At 41.4% G+C, this 13,668-nt stretch overlaps 1 protein-coding gene across 1 annotated transcript in view; it reads left to right on the top strand.

The window, feature by feature from the left end:
* CREB3L1 (cAMP responsive element binding protein 3 like 1) overlaps positions 1-13,668 on the top strand; it is a 104,185-nt gene that overhangs the window by 62,135 nt on the left and 28,382 nt on the right. The window contains exons 4-7 of the mRNA XM_081337356.1: positions 1,167-1,245; positions 7,641-7,798; positions 8,491-8,640; positions 13,214-13,272. Of these exons, the coding sequence (XP_081193482.1) occupies positions 1,167-1,245; positions 7,641-7,798; positions 8,491-8,640; positions 13,214-13,272 (446 nt within the window). The remainder of the gene's footprint in view (positions 1-1,166; positions 1,246-7,640; positions 7,799-8,490; positions 8,641-13,213; positions 13,273-13,668) is intronic.

Below are 13,668 nucleotides of genomic sequence, written 5' to 3'. Positions count from 1 at the left end.
TTAGAGTGTGGTGTTTCAAGGGATGTCCTGAAAGATATGGTAGTAACTTCCTCCCACTGTGTTTCGCTGCCAATGAGTTAATTTCAAAGGGTTTGTCTGATCAGATGTGGGCCTACAGGTTTCAGAAAATGAACTATGTGTCAATTCAATAAAAATCATTTATTCTGCCCTTTGAAAGGTGAGAGAATCAGTTTCTCATATATATTTTACAGCCTTCTTTTTTTTTTCCTGTGAAGTAAGAGAACTCCCTTCATTTGTACTCAGTTGTGGGTTATCTTCCTTTCACTTACTATGGATAAAAGTAGGAGGGGAATAACAAGGACACCATTCAAATCAAACTTGTACACAAAACTTCCTCTGTTGCTTTAACTTTAAACTCCCTGGATTTCCAAATGTAGATCTATGTGGTGTGTGTTTGAAAACCATATTAACTTCCTTTGCCAGGCTATGTTTACAGTCTGAGACAGCGTGAAATATATCTGTTTAATGAAGAAAAAACCTCTGGCATTTGGTGGGAAAAGAAAGCTGGAAAGAGAAGATCACATTGGTGTAGCTGGGAACTAATGACTCTTCATGTTAATTCTTCATCTCCTTTAATCAAAAACAGCTGTTAAATAGCCCTGCAGAAAATCCAGTGAACAGTAGAGGGTATTCTGTATCGCCAAAGTGGACGTTTTAGAGACAGGAAGGAGATAATAGGAAAATGACTGTCAGTCATGGAACAATATCTGTGCAATGCACTCTTTCATCATGCAGAATATCAATTCTGCATGATGTTCACTTTTCTTTACCAGGAGGCTCAGTTGGTGCAAGGAGCAGATTATTACCATTCCACATACCATAATATAAAGATGAATAGTAAAAATAGTGTGTAGGTGATCTCTAGAAGGACGATGGACTCACTACCCTTGTATGGAGCCCTATTGTCTCAGAATAAGAGACGTGAGAGATGTGTGTAGCCTGACCCCAGAAGCAAATGAGAAGATAGAGCACAGTTTTATGTTTTGTTTGTTTGTTTGAGTTTAAATTTCACTGCCCATCTCCCTCACGCAACAATGTTTTGAGTCCTTGCAAATGATGTGATCTCATAGGGAAATTTATGATTCTACCAAGCAAGATATTCAAAAAAATCACTAACCCAATGCTTTTCTCAATTGTTTTTACAGGCACCGATAGAAATGACTACCCAACCTGTAATCAAAGCTGAACCTACAGAAGTGAACCAATTTTTAAATCTGCCAACCGGTGAGAAAATTGGATAACTCAATGAGCTTTCAGTGCTCTCCAATCTCATATTATTATTTTTATAGACCATCTTGCCTTTATGCTATTGGGATAAACTTCCAGACAAAATAATAATAATGATGATATAAGCACATTCTGTTAAAATACCTTTAACACCATCAAACAAACTTATCCCAGGTCTTTGGGAAGGACTGGATTGGTGGGAAAAAATTCCAAATTCAGTCTAAACTTCTGGCTGACTATGCAATACCGTAGTGGATAAAAAATGCCAAATCCAATTTAAACATTTGGCTGACTGCGCTACCAACCTTAAAATAATTGATAAATTTTCATGTTGCCTAACTCTCAACAACTCTGGGTGGCTTACAACAATCAAACAACATAAAATTACAATAAAATCAATCAAAGATTAAATCAATCTTTGGGAGAGAGTTGGCAGTGTGCAAATTTAATGCATTATTTTAATCAAAGATTGATTTTCATGAAATTGGTCAATTTGATCAATGATAAAATATGGTGTGACAGACCAGATGATATGATATGAAGTCTCCCTCTCCTTTGACAAAAGCCTGAGTGAAGAATTTTCATGGCTCTTCTGAACAAGAGGAAAGTGGGGGCCATTTCAGGGGGAACCTAATTCCAGAGGGCAGGAATCACTACTGAGAAGGAGAATTTCTGGGGTCCTAATAGATGACTCTATTTGATCAAAGGAACCCACAATGCATCAACCCTGCGGAATTAAACTGGCTGGGCAATTACTATGGGAGAAAGGCAGACCCTTAAATAACCAGTCCCTAAGCCATGTAGGGCTTTATAGGTAGCAACCAGCACCTACATCTATCTCTTTGAAATAGGCTACTACTAGGGTGTGATGGGCATTGTGAGTATGTGGCATTGCGAAGACGTGACATATCAGCAATGGAAATATTAGATTTACTTCTAATCTTCTTTTATCTAACATTTGCCAGCATTTCTAGAAAATAAAATGCAGGTCAATACAACTGCATCTATCAAAATTTATGAACTTATCTATTAGGCATTATTGTAATTAAATTAGACTTTCTCATTTGAATAGGAGCATGTATCTGCCCTGTCATTACATATAGTTAATTGAGAGAATGCAAGAACAATTTTTAAGACAGTTGACTTTCATAGCAATTTGATTGGAGCAATTTCCATTTTCTGGATATAATTTTAAAGTGCAAACTTTAAATCATATTCTTTCCCTTCAGCAATGTTATGTCTGGCCTAAGTCTGTGAAGTGCAAACCTTCAGGATCAGCCATGTTGGAAAGCTGGCTCCTCCTCTTCCTCTTCCTCCCCCTCCTCCTTCCTCCCCATCTTCTCTTTCCTTCTTCTTCTTTCTTCTTCTCCTCTTTTACTGCTTTGGGTGTCGAGGGACACAAAGTTCTGGCTCTTGCTCTTATGGAAGCTTTAACATTTTTAATTGATGTTGTAGTGTGTCTTTCATGGTGCCTGTCCATCTTTTTCTGGGTCTGCCTTGTGTGTTCTTTCCATGATATGGAAAGATAGCTCAAAACCCCAAATTGCTAGCCTTTCTGGTGTGAAAATTAGTAGATTGTTGTTATTTTTTTTAATGTCAACATTTCCTGTAATTTTTAAAGGTTAGGGTTTTCCTTGAGTCCACCAGAAGATAATCATCTCTTTAGAAGGCAAAGAGCTGTGGAAATCTGTGGTAATTAGACGTTGAAATGTCTTTCCGTAAATGACATTCTTCCCATCACTACAATAGCTGAGCACCTTACAAAAACCATAGTCGCTTTGTTAAGTTTTAAGACAGAGATTTAAATGAAGTCAGTAAAAGCTTGCCCAGTTTCAGTAGTCTTACTTGAAACCCAGCCCGCATTTTTCTGGCTTTTTTGGATTAGATATTGGCTGCATGTCATTGGAAGGATAATAATGAACGCTGCCAGTTTTTAATATGCCTGGTAAAAAGATCTTAGCTTTATTTCCAGAAAGATAACAATATCAAGAATTCTGCTTGGCAGTCACTAACACTGCACAGAGGGACCTGTTTAGCCAAATGAACACATTTATTTATTTACTTTAAAAATGTAATGTCCTACCCAAGTACTGGAAATTCATATTCAATTAAGGAAACAATAATTTACAGAAAATATTAGACTCTCTCAAATGTTTGGCTCACAATGTATCCCAACAAAACAGGCGTGTTTTTTTAAAAAAATAATAACAATAATAATATAAGCATTAGCAAGAGCACCATCTTCTATCAGCAGGAAATTTAGAGGATTCGTGGGAGAACTAGCAGTTAACAAATCCACGTTCTGGCAAATGACATAGCAGAACTTGTTCCAAAAGACTTGTGAGACAACTCCCATGACTGGAATCTAGCAACTGAAGGATATAACTTATTCAGAACAGAATAGATGTAACAGTAGAAAAGTTTTGCGTATACACCTGTGCATAAATTCAAGAAAGTGCATGAGGTAGCCCCGTGGAGACCACGTGGAGATGTAGATGATAGAAAAGAAGCAGGGCAAGGAGACAGACATACAAGTTTGCCATCAATATCTGTCACATGCTACTGGACCTAGAACAGGGTTTCCTGAAAGACACTGTAGATACCTCATGAATGCAAGAATTAAAGGCAGGGCTTTTTTTGTCATAGAACGCTCAGAACGGAGTTCCGGCACCTTTTTTGGATGGAACCTTGTAGGGTAGGCAAGGTGGGTTGTATGACGTGTGAGTTCCGGCACCTTTTTCTTTTACAAAAAAAGCACTGATTAAAGGTAATTGATAGCTCCATTGGCGTTATCCATTGTGAGGGAAAGTCCACTTAAGCTTCAAACTCTCTAATTCCTGATGTGCCTCTGAGACAATTTCCTCTTTTAGAAGATAGAAGAAGAAACAAGGAAATCAGCCTCATTTCACTGATTTTATCTTAGCCATAATCAAAGCTCAGTAAAGGAAATCAAAGAAAGCACTTGGGAAAGCTGTAACATCTGTGGGGCTGAGAATAAAAAAAAATGAAGATGGTGGATGTAACCATGTAGTTGAAGCCCTGCCCTCTTTTTGTGCATATGTGACACACATAACTGTTCAAAAGGGGTAGGATGTCAAATGCACGTTTCTGCCTGCCAATTTGATTTCTTTTAGCCCTTCCCTAGGGATGCCCAAGTACTGCCAAGGAACAGCCCCAAAAGTCCCTTAGACCCTGTCCCCGAGCATATTTAGTTCCAAGATCTGGATATATCTTAAACCTGGAGGCAAGTTTTTATTTTTATTTATTTCATTTTAGATTTAGATTTTATTAGATTTATATACCGCCCTTTTCCCGTAGGACTCAGGGCGGTTTGCAAGGTGTTTAAAACATCAATACAAAAATTAAAAAACAATTAAAAATGATTAAATTCAGTCCCTGAAGTAGAAATATAAAACCCCAATTAAAACTCTCAGCCTGGGCCGGAAAGCTCAAAGAGCCAGGTCTTCAGGTCCCGGCGAAATGAGCGAAGGTCGGGGGCAGTCCTAAGCTCCATGGGTAGCTGGTTCCAAAGGGCAGGTGCACCCATAGAGAAGGTCCTCCCCCTGGGTGTTATCCGCCGGCAGTCTTTTACCGGCGGCACCCTGAGAAGGCCCTCCCTGTGGGAGCGCACAGGACGAAGGGAACTTGATGCTGGCAGCAGGTGTTCCCTCAAATATCCCGGACCCAAGCCATTTAGGGCTATATAGGTCATCACCAGCACCTTGAATCTCACCCGGAGGGCAACCGGAAGCCAATGCAGCTCGCGGACTAGAGGTGTTACATAGGAGTATCGGGAAACCCCCATCACAACTCGCGCGGCTGCATTCTGCACCAGCTGAAGCCTCCGAGTGGTCCTCAAGGGCAGCCCCATGTAGAGAGCGTTGCAGTAGTCTAACCGAGAGGTCATGAGCGCATGAGTGACTGTGCGTAGGGCATCTCGGTCCAGGTAGGGTCGCAACTGGTGCATCAGGCGAACCTGGGCAAAAGCCCCCCTGGTCACGGCTCCTATGTGATCTTCAAAACTGAGCCGTGAATCCAGGAGGATGCCCAAGTTGCGAGCCCTACCTGGATTCAGGCTACCCTACCTGGATTCACGGTAACACCCCACCCCCCATTGTTAAAGATGGAATGGATTGGTTAACCCAAAATGCCGGTATGCACAGCCACTCAGTCTTGGCAGGATTGAGATGAAGCCTGTTTCTCCCCATCCAGACCCGGACTGCCTCCAGGCAATGGGACATCACGGCGAGGGCATCACTGGGTTGGTTCGGGGTGGAGAAAAAAAGTTGGGTATCATCAGCATACTGATGATACCCCACCCCGAAACCACGAATGATCTCGCCCAGCGGCTTCATATAGATGTTGATCAGGAGGGGAGAGAGAACTGACCCCTGAGGAACTCCACAAACAAGAGGCCTCGGGGCAGATCTCTGCCCTCCCATCAACACCGACTGCGAGCGACCCAGGAGATAGGAGGAGAACCACTGTAAAACAGTGCCTCCCACTCCCAACCCCCTGAAACGCCACAGTAGGATACCATAGTCGATGGTGTCAAAAGCCGCTGAGAGATCTAATAGGACTAGGACAGAGGAACAACCCCTGTCCCGAGCCCGCCAGAGATCATTCACCAGCGCGACCAATGCCGTCTCCGTGCTGTACCCGGGCCTGAAACCCGATTGGTATGGGTCAAGATAATCAGTTTCCTCCAGGAACAGAGGAAGCTGATGCGCCACCACACTCTCAACCTTCGCCAAAAAGCGAAGGTTGGAGACCGGACAATAGTTGTTCAAAATCGCTGGGTCCAGGGCAGGCTTCTTGAGAAGGGACCTCACCATCGCCTCCTTCAAGGCGGTGGGGAAAACACCCTCCCTCAAAGAGGCAGTTATTACTGCCTGGAACCAGCTTCGTGTCTCCTCCTGAGCCACATAAATCAGCCAGGAGGGACACAGGTCCAATAAACAGGTGGTGGAGCTCAGCCTCCCCATAATCCTGTCCACATTATCAGGGGAAACAAGATCGAACTCAGTCCAGATAACATGCTCAAGACCGTCCGATTCCTCCACGTCAGACTCTGCCCAGTCAGAGTCCAAACCGGCCCGGATCTGAGCGATTTTGTCCATCAGATGGTGACTAAACTCCTCGGCCCAACCCTGTAAGGGATCCTCCCTCACCTCCTGGTTAAGAAGGGAGCGAGTCACCCTAAACAGGGCGGCCGGGCGATTATCTGTGGACATGATGAGGGCAGCGAAGTAATTAGCCTTCGCCGTCCTCATCGCTGCGAGATAAGACCTTATAAAGGTTCTTAACTGCAATCGGTCAGATTCGGATCGGCTGGACCTCCAACCGCTCTCTAGACCCCGTCTCCAACGCTTCATCTCCCGGAGCTCCACAGAAAACCATGGAGCCCAACAGGATCTGCGCTGGGTCAGGGATCGCAAGGGTACAACACGGTCGAGTGCCTTGGTGGCCACCCTTTCCCAGGCATCCACCAAGGCATCGGCCGGGCTGTGAATGAGGGCGATGGGTATAGACCCAAGCACCACCTGGAACCGTTCTGGGTCCATTAGGCGCCTGGGGCGGAACCACCTGGTCGGTTCCGCAGCCCAGCGGCAGGGGGTGGCATAACAGAAGACCAGCCGCAGGAGATAATGATTGGACCATGACAGGGGGACAATAGCTGGCGAACCCCCTCCCAGATCATCTAACCACTGTCCAGATAAAAACACCAGGTCGAGAGTGTGACCCCCCCACATGAGTCAGGCCATGAATTACTTGGGTCAGGTCCATGGCCGTCATAGAAGCCATGAACTCCCGAGCTAACTCCGACGACCCTCCCAGGGAAGGCAGGTTGAAGTCACCCAGAACTATAAGCCTGGGGAACTCCACCACCAACCCTGAGAGGGTGTTGAGCAGCCCGGGCAGGGCTGCTGCCACACAGCTGGGCACCAGGTATGTAAGCAACAAGCCCATCTGAACCCGAGGGCCACATCTCAGGAGGAGGAACTCACTCCCGCCTATCTGGACAATGGTGGTTTTTCACATTTCCGTACTGCCCACCTCTCTCAAAGTTTCCACTTGTTCTGGAGCATTAGTTAGGCAGTTGAAGTAGGCCGCTTTTTTTTTTACATAAAATGAAAACAAGAAAATAAAGCCCATTGGTAAGTAACGATGATGAGATGTTAGTGTATGATGAAGAGAAGGTGGATCTCCTGTTTTGTTTCTTGTCATTTCCCAAAAAGAATACTGCTTCTCACAAATGAAGGTTCAGATTGCTGTTCAAACTAGTTGGAACTGGTTAGATGTGTAGCCTTCTTTCACCAAATAACTTTTTTCTGCTGTTACCCATGACCAACCTCTGTTGTTAACCTGTTTTCTGTATTTTTCTGACTTAGATGACTTGGTGCAGATGCCACCAACCCCTCCCAGCAGCCATGGCAGTGACAGTGATGGATCTCAGAGCCCAAGGTCCCTGCCTCCCTCCAGCCCAGCCCGCCCCACCGCTCGGTCTTCTACAGCAATCTCTTCTTCTCCTCTCCTCACTGCACCACATGTAAGCAAAGAGAAAAGAGTTAGGCTTAACTGCCGTGCCAGGTTGTCCCATTACCTGCATTACCCAGCAATCATTTTAGGAGGGCAGGATTTGAAACTGTTGCTCTATATTCACCCTCACCGAGTACAAATACAACTTCTGGATGCATTTTTCTGCTCTGCATTCAAAGTATGGTTTTCCTGTCACCTCAGCTGCTGCTTTCCAAATTGCCTGTTATGCTTTGTTGTTGTTTTTCTAGGCTGGCACTACACATTGGCTTCACAGAATCAATACTGATTCCAAATTCTGTAATTTATCCATAGTTCTGGGATAGTCTAAAAACCCTAACCTGCAAACAAGATTAGTTGAGGAAGCCTTCAAAGTCAGGATTTATTGAGCTACAGGATTATAGTGTCTATGCTGAAGAACCTTCTGGTCCAGGAGACCCGTTCGATCTCTCCTTGAAAACTACCGTGTTGCTTAAAATGTTGTGATGTTAATGCTACTGTATATTCTTTGGGAAATTGATTAAATACTGTTATACTTGAATGTGCAAGAATTACCTTCCCCCTGTCCTTGTTTTCTCATCCCTTGATAGCCCTTGTGCTCATGTTGACAGTGCAGGACAATGCATTACTTTGCACAGAAAAACTGGGGTAAGATTATAATGTATATCTTGAGAAATTGGTTTTTGCTCTCTCTTTTGTTCCCAGAAACTACAAGGGACTTCAGGGCCCCTGCTTCTAACTGAAGAGGAAAAGCGCACCCTGATTGCTGAGGGCTACCCCATCCCAACCAAGCTTCCTTTGACTAAAGCAGAAGAGAAAGCACTGAAGAGAGTAAGGCGAAAGATCAAGAACAAGGTCTGTTATTCCAACTATACAAGACTACTAAAGAGCAGTGCTAAGAGAGGCAGGGGTGAGGTATATCTAAATATAAGGTAAAGGTAAAGGTTCCCCCGCACATGCGTGCTAGTCGTTTCCAACTCTAGGGGCCGGTGCTCATCTCCGTTTCAAAGCCGAAGAGCCAGCGCTTGTCCGAGGACGTCTCCGTGGTCATGTGGCCGGCATGACTAGACGCCAAAGGCGCACAGAACGCTGTTACCTTCCCACCATAGTGGTTCCTATTTTTCTACTTGCATTTTTACGTTCTTTCGAACTGCTAGGTTGGCAGAAGCTGGGACGAGTAACAGGCGCTCACTCTGTTACGCGGCACTCGGGAATCGACCCGCCAAACTGCCGACCTTCTGATCAACAAGCTCAGCGTCCTAACCCACTGAGCCACCGCGTCCCTTTATATCTTTATATCTAAATATAAATGTAAATATAAATCTAAATATAAATCTAAATATAGATGCAGGTATTTCTTTGATTTCTATTCACCCAATAATATTTAATCATGCAATGATTGACCTTTTCAAAGCCGCCTTACTAATTTAGGAAGGAATCAAGAATATGAAGGAGTAATTTTTGGAATTCCAACATAAATTGACTTTTAATCATCTATCTACTGGCCTGCCAGTTTACTTACTATTTCTCTGCTCTCTCTGTCATCAGTGGGCAAACTGCTTGCAGAAAATATATCCCTCAGGAGATTGTAATCTAAAATTCAACATAGGGGAAGCTGAAATAAATGGAGACTGGAGAAACAATAAAGTAGCTAACAGGGACTTAGTAGTGAAAAATCTTAACATTACTGTAAAGTATGTGTATACATATCAAGATAAGGCTTCTTCATATCCATAAACTTACTTCTCCTTGTCTTGGGTAGGTACTTTTATTTTAAATAGAGAAAAAGTTCTAACGGTTAAGGAGAAAAGCCTCAGATGGATAGGAACTCCTAGAAAGTTACATAAATAGAAAGTATTTATTACAATCAGAGAACTACACTTATACCCTGAAAAAAAATGACTTTCTCACTCATCATTCCTCTTTTCCCATCCAACTCTATTTATGTATTGCTACTCCACAAGATTTATTCACATCTTCCCCAAGTCATCTGCCATCACTGCAACATTGCTTACATGTATAAACCCACATGGCTGCATGGAACTGGGTTCAAAAGCAATACAGGTAGCCATCGTCTTATGACCATAATTGAGACTAAAAATTCCAACACTAAGTGATGCAATTGTTAAGTGAACTGTACCTGATCTTATGACATTTTTTGCTGTGGTTGTTAAGCGAATCACCATGATCATTAAGTGAAGCAAGCAGGCATTAACTGCAACTTCTTAACTCAAATGCACCTTTATCTGGGATTTCAGTATACCTCTGGAAGACAACCAGGTGTTCCCTGGAAAAATTGTTGCTTTAAGAACACTGCTACATCTATGCTCCTTCTATGCTACATCTATGCTCCTTCACTCTGGATGTGTATTCATCTATTTTATATACATATTCATAGAATTTCCTGAGTTACACTGGGAAAAAAGGCATAGATAACCAGTTTGATGACATTTGAACACCTATGTGCCCTACTGTTCTAAAATGCTAAAAGACACTTTCCAATCCAGCTCAACTCCTTATGGCTGTGTTCATGCACTTTTCATAGCAATATTACAGAAAAAGTTTGCCACTGTTTGCTTCTGGAATTTTTTATTGTTCTGAATTCTCAGAGAGTTCTGCATCTAAATATTATTCAGGGGTAACCCTACTTAGATTCTGAAATCAACAAAGATCTGCTAGGAACTGCCATGTGCTTTGGAAACTAGACAATTTTATTTTCATATCCCCCTTTCCTCTTCCTCTTTCTTATGCTCATATATTACATTATCTTGGAGAGAGTATAAATATACAACTATATCAAGAAATATTTACCTCATATTACTGTTTTATTTTGCATTCATAATGTGCAACATTTAAACTTAATTCCATCAGCTAGTTGCCTGTTAAATATTTTTTACTCAAGTGAATTTAGAAGCAAATGTCTACAATACTGATTCTGAATAAGGATGAACCTGCAAAGTTGAATGTTCCATTTCACTATGCTGCATTAATTAAAAATATTTTAAAAATCTAGTTAACATTTAACTTTTTTTCTGCAATCTGCAAAAACAAAATACACTTTTGAAAAGAAAATGCATTGCTGAAAATAGTGTACTAATGAAATAAAAAGGTAAAGATACTCCAGGCAAATATCTGGACCCATACATTTAATTTTCTTACCAACAGTCTTATCAACAGTATGGGAGTAGTTTTCCATTGTCTTCATCTAGAATAATATTTCAGTTTCCCAACTCTTGAACCATTATTAGCAATATTTAAATTTGGGAAAGGATGTCTGGAAAACCTGAAAGATTGCAAAAAAATGTTTATTAAACTGCAATTGTGGTCAGTAAATCAGACAATAAACTGGATAGGATTTTTACTGATTCACATAACCATAATTGTGGATTCCTTCCTAAATGTGAGTTTTCATGAACCAACAGCATGTGTTAGTCACTTTCTATGAATCAAACAGTCTCCAAGATAAGGTACAGTCCATCTGGAAAGAATGATTCAGCTTCTTTTAGCAATTCTGATCCACCAAGAAGTTAAGCTACAGTCATTTGTCTGCAGGCTGATTTGCATTCTGAATATAACGTAGACTTGATTATAAATATGTACCGGTATTTAAAATAAAGTTCTGGCACAACCTCAGAAGGCAATGTGCTATACTAATATTGTGGGAACTTTATGAGATGTCTCTCAGGCAAAATATTGCACAGTATTAGTTAGATATCTTAGAGCTGACTACAACTTATGTCACCCAAGGTAGATCTGTGTAGAGATTATGAGAAATCTATATATTGGATTGGGCAATGTAGCTTGAGAGCAAATTTTAGGAGTAAAGAGTCAATCCTTTCATAGAATAATGCATTAGGAAGATGATTCAAATATGGAGAAATTTAATGCGAGTAGACAATCCAACTTAATCTATAACATATGCATATGCTGAGCAAACTATTGGTCTCTCCATCACACTATTGTCTATTCAGTTTGGCAATTACTTTCCAGTTCTCCCTCAGTACCTCTGTTTCAAAGAATTTTTAAAATAGAGATGCCAGGAACTTTTATTCTTGCATATAATATAAAAGCATAAAATAAAAACATATGTTTAGCTTGACCATATGCATATAAGAAAAGTCATGTGAGTTCAGACTTAAAATTGCTTAACCAGAGGCTAATGGTCACCAGTACAAGAATGCAACAGCCAGAATGCTATGGAGAGGCATACCACTTCTATACAGAAAATAATCCTGTGTGTAGCTATAACAGATACAAGCTGCAGCTAGCTAACAAGATTTCATTTAAATATAAGGAAAATTTTCCTGACAGTAAATTCTGTACACAGAAGACTACCTAAGGAATTTGTGGGTGGTCCATATCTGGAGGTACGTATTTAAGAATAGACAAACAACTTCATGGATTAATTGATTCTCCTGAACTCTGCAGAGGGTTGGACTAGATGATCCTTATAATCCCGTTCAACTCTACAGTTCTATAATTTTGTTAGTCCATCTAGCTCACTTTGTACTGATTGAATGCACATCTCCAAGATCTTTAAATGTATTTTTAAAAAGGCTAAATTAACAATGGGATTGAACCTAGACGTTTATGCATACAACATATATAATAGACTGTCTGCCAATTGGGACAATTTATGGGTGATCAACAGCAGAGTATGTTGCTGCTTGACGGACAGACTTGGTCCTGTCATTAGACAAAGTCAGGCACTTGCCTCAAACAGGAGAAGCCAAAGCCCAAGCCAGGTGAATTGCAATCTGGTATATAACCCCCAAATTGTCATTGTTATTCTCAGATATGGTGGAGCATGTTGGACTACTACCAATCTGAAATAATAGTCAATCATCATTTGGATTGGCTTCTATATGTGGTATTGGGGAGAACACAATTTTGTGTTTTGCCTCAGGCAACACATCCTGAGCCAGCCCTGACCATAGTCATAACATTTCAGTCTATATTTTAAATCTGTGCAGCAATCTGGATTGCTGCACAGGGAGAAGATGATTTGCAGCATCTTTGGGGTGTACTTTGCACCTGATGACATCTCTTTAAATCACAAACAACGTATCCTGGCAGCTGCTTTAAAAAAGCCTTCCTCAGAGACAGTTCCCACAAACAGATGTCCTGTGTCTTAATTTAGAATACCCCTCTCCCCCAAATTAATGATGGGAAAGAACTCATGCCATTTCCTGGTCTAAAACCACAATCTGCCAACCATACGAATATTCATCAAGCAACTCTTTTTTCCAGCAACATAAATCACAAGAGGAAGGTCAGCAGTCCTGATTCAAAGGGAACTCCTGTGTAGTTGTGGGTGATCCTTCTCACAGTTTCCTGTGTTGCCTGAAATTTGACCATAGGTTGCTACATTTACAGAATATGCAATTATTCTTGTAAGTGCAGCTAATATTTTTATTTTTTATTCTAGATTTCTGCACAGGAGAGTCGCAGAAAGAAGAAAGAATATGTAGAGTGCTTGGAGAAAAAGTAAGCCATTCTTTTCTCTGGGTGATCCCAGGAAGCTGATGCTAGGCTTGTGATGTCATTAGTTTCTCTTGAACTTGATTGGGATTTCTACTATGATAATTATCTAATAGATAAACAAGCCTTTGTTTTGGTTCAGTTACTGCCCAATAGAATTGCCTCTTCTTGCATTATTGCATCTGTAGCAATCATAAGACTGTGAATGAAGACAAATATTTTTGTTCCAGGATTATTTCGCAGGATCCAATCTGAGTTGGTCAGTAGGATCTGAGATTACAGACTTGTGCTGGCCTCTGGTCCCGGTGACCAACTCAGATTGGATCTTGCAACCTTAAGACCTGTTAGTGTTTTTTTCTGTCATTTCCTTTTGTTTTTGTCCTCTAGACATTTTCTCTAATA

The sequence above is a fragment of the Vipera berus genome (assembly GCF_964194415.1).
Source record: "Vipera berus genome assembly, chromosome: 1".
Lineage (NCBI taxonomy): Eukaryota > Metazoa > Chordata > Lepidosauria > Squamata > Viperidae > Vipera > Vipera berus.
Note: the sequence above shows the minus strand (reverse complement) of the source record. Positions and strands in the feature narration are given on the sequence as shown.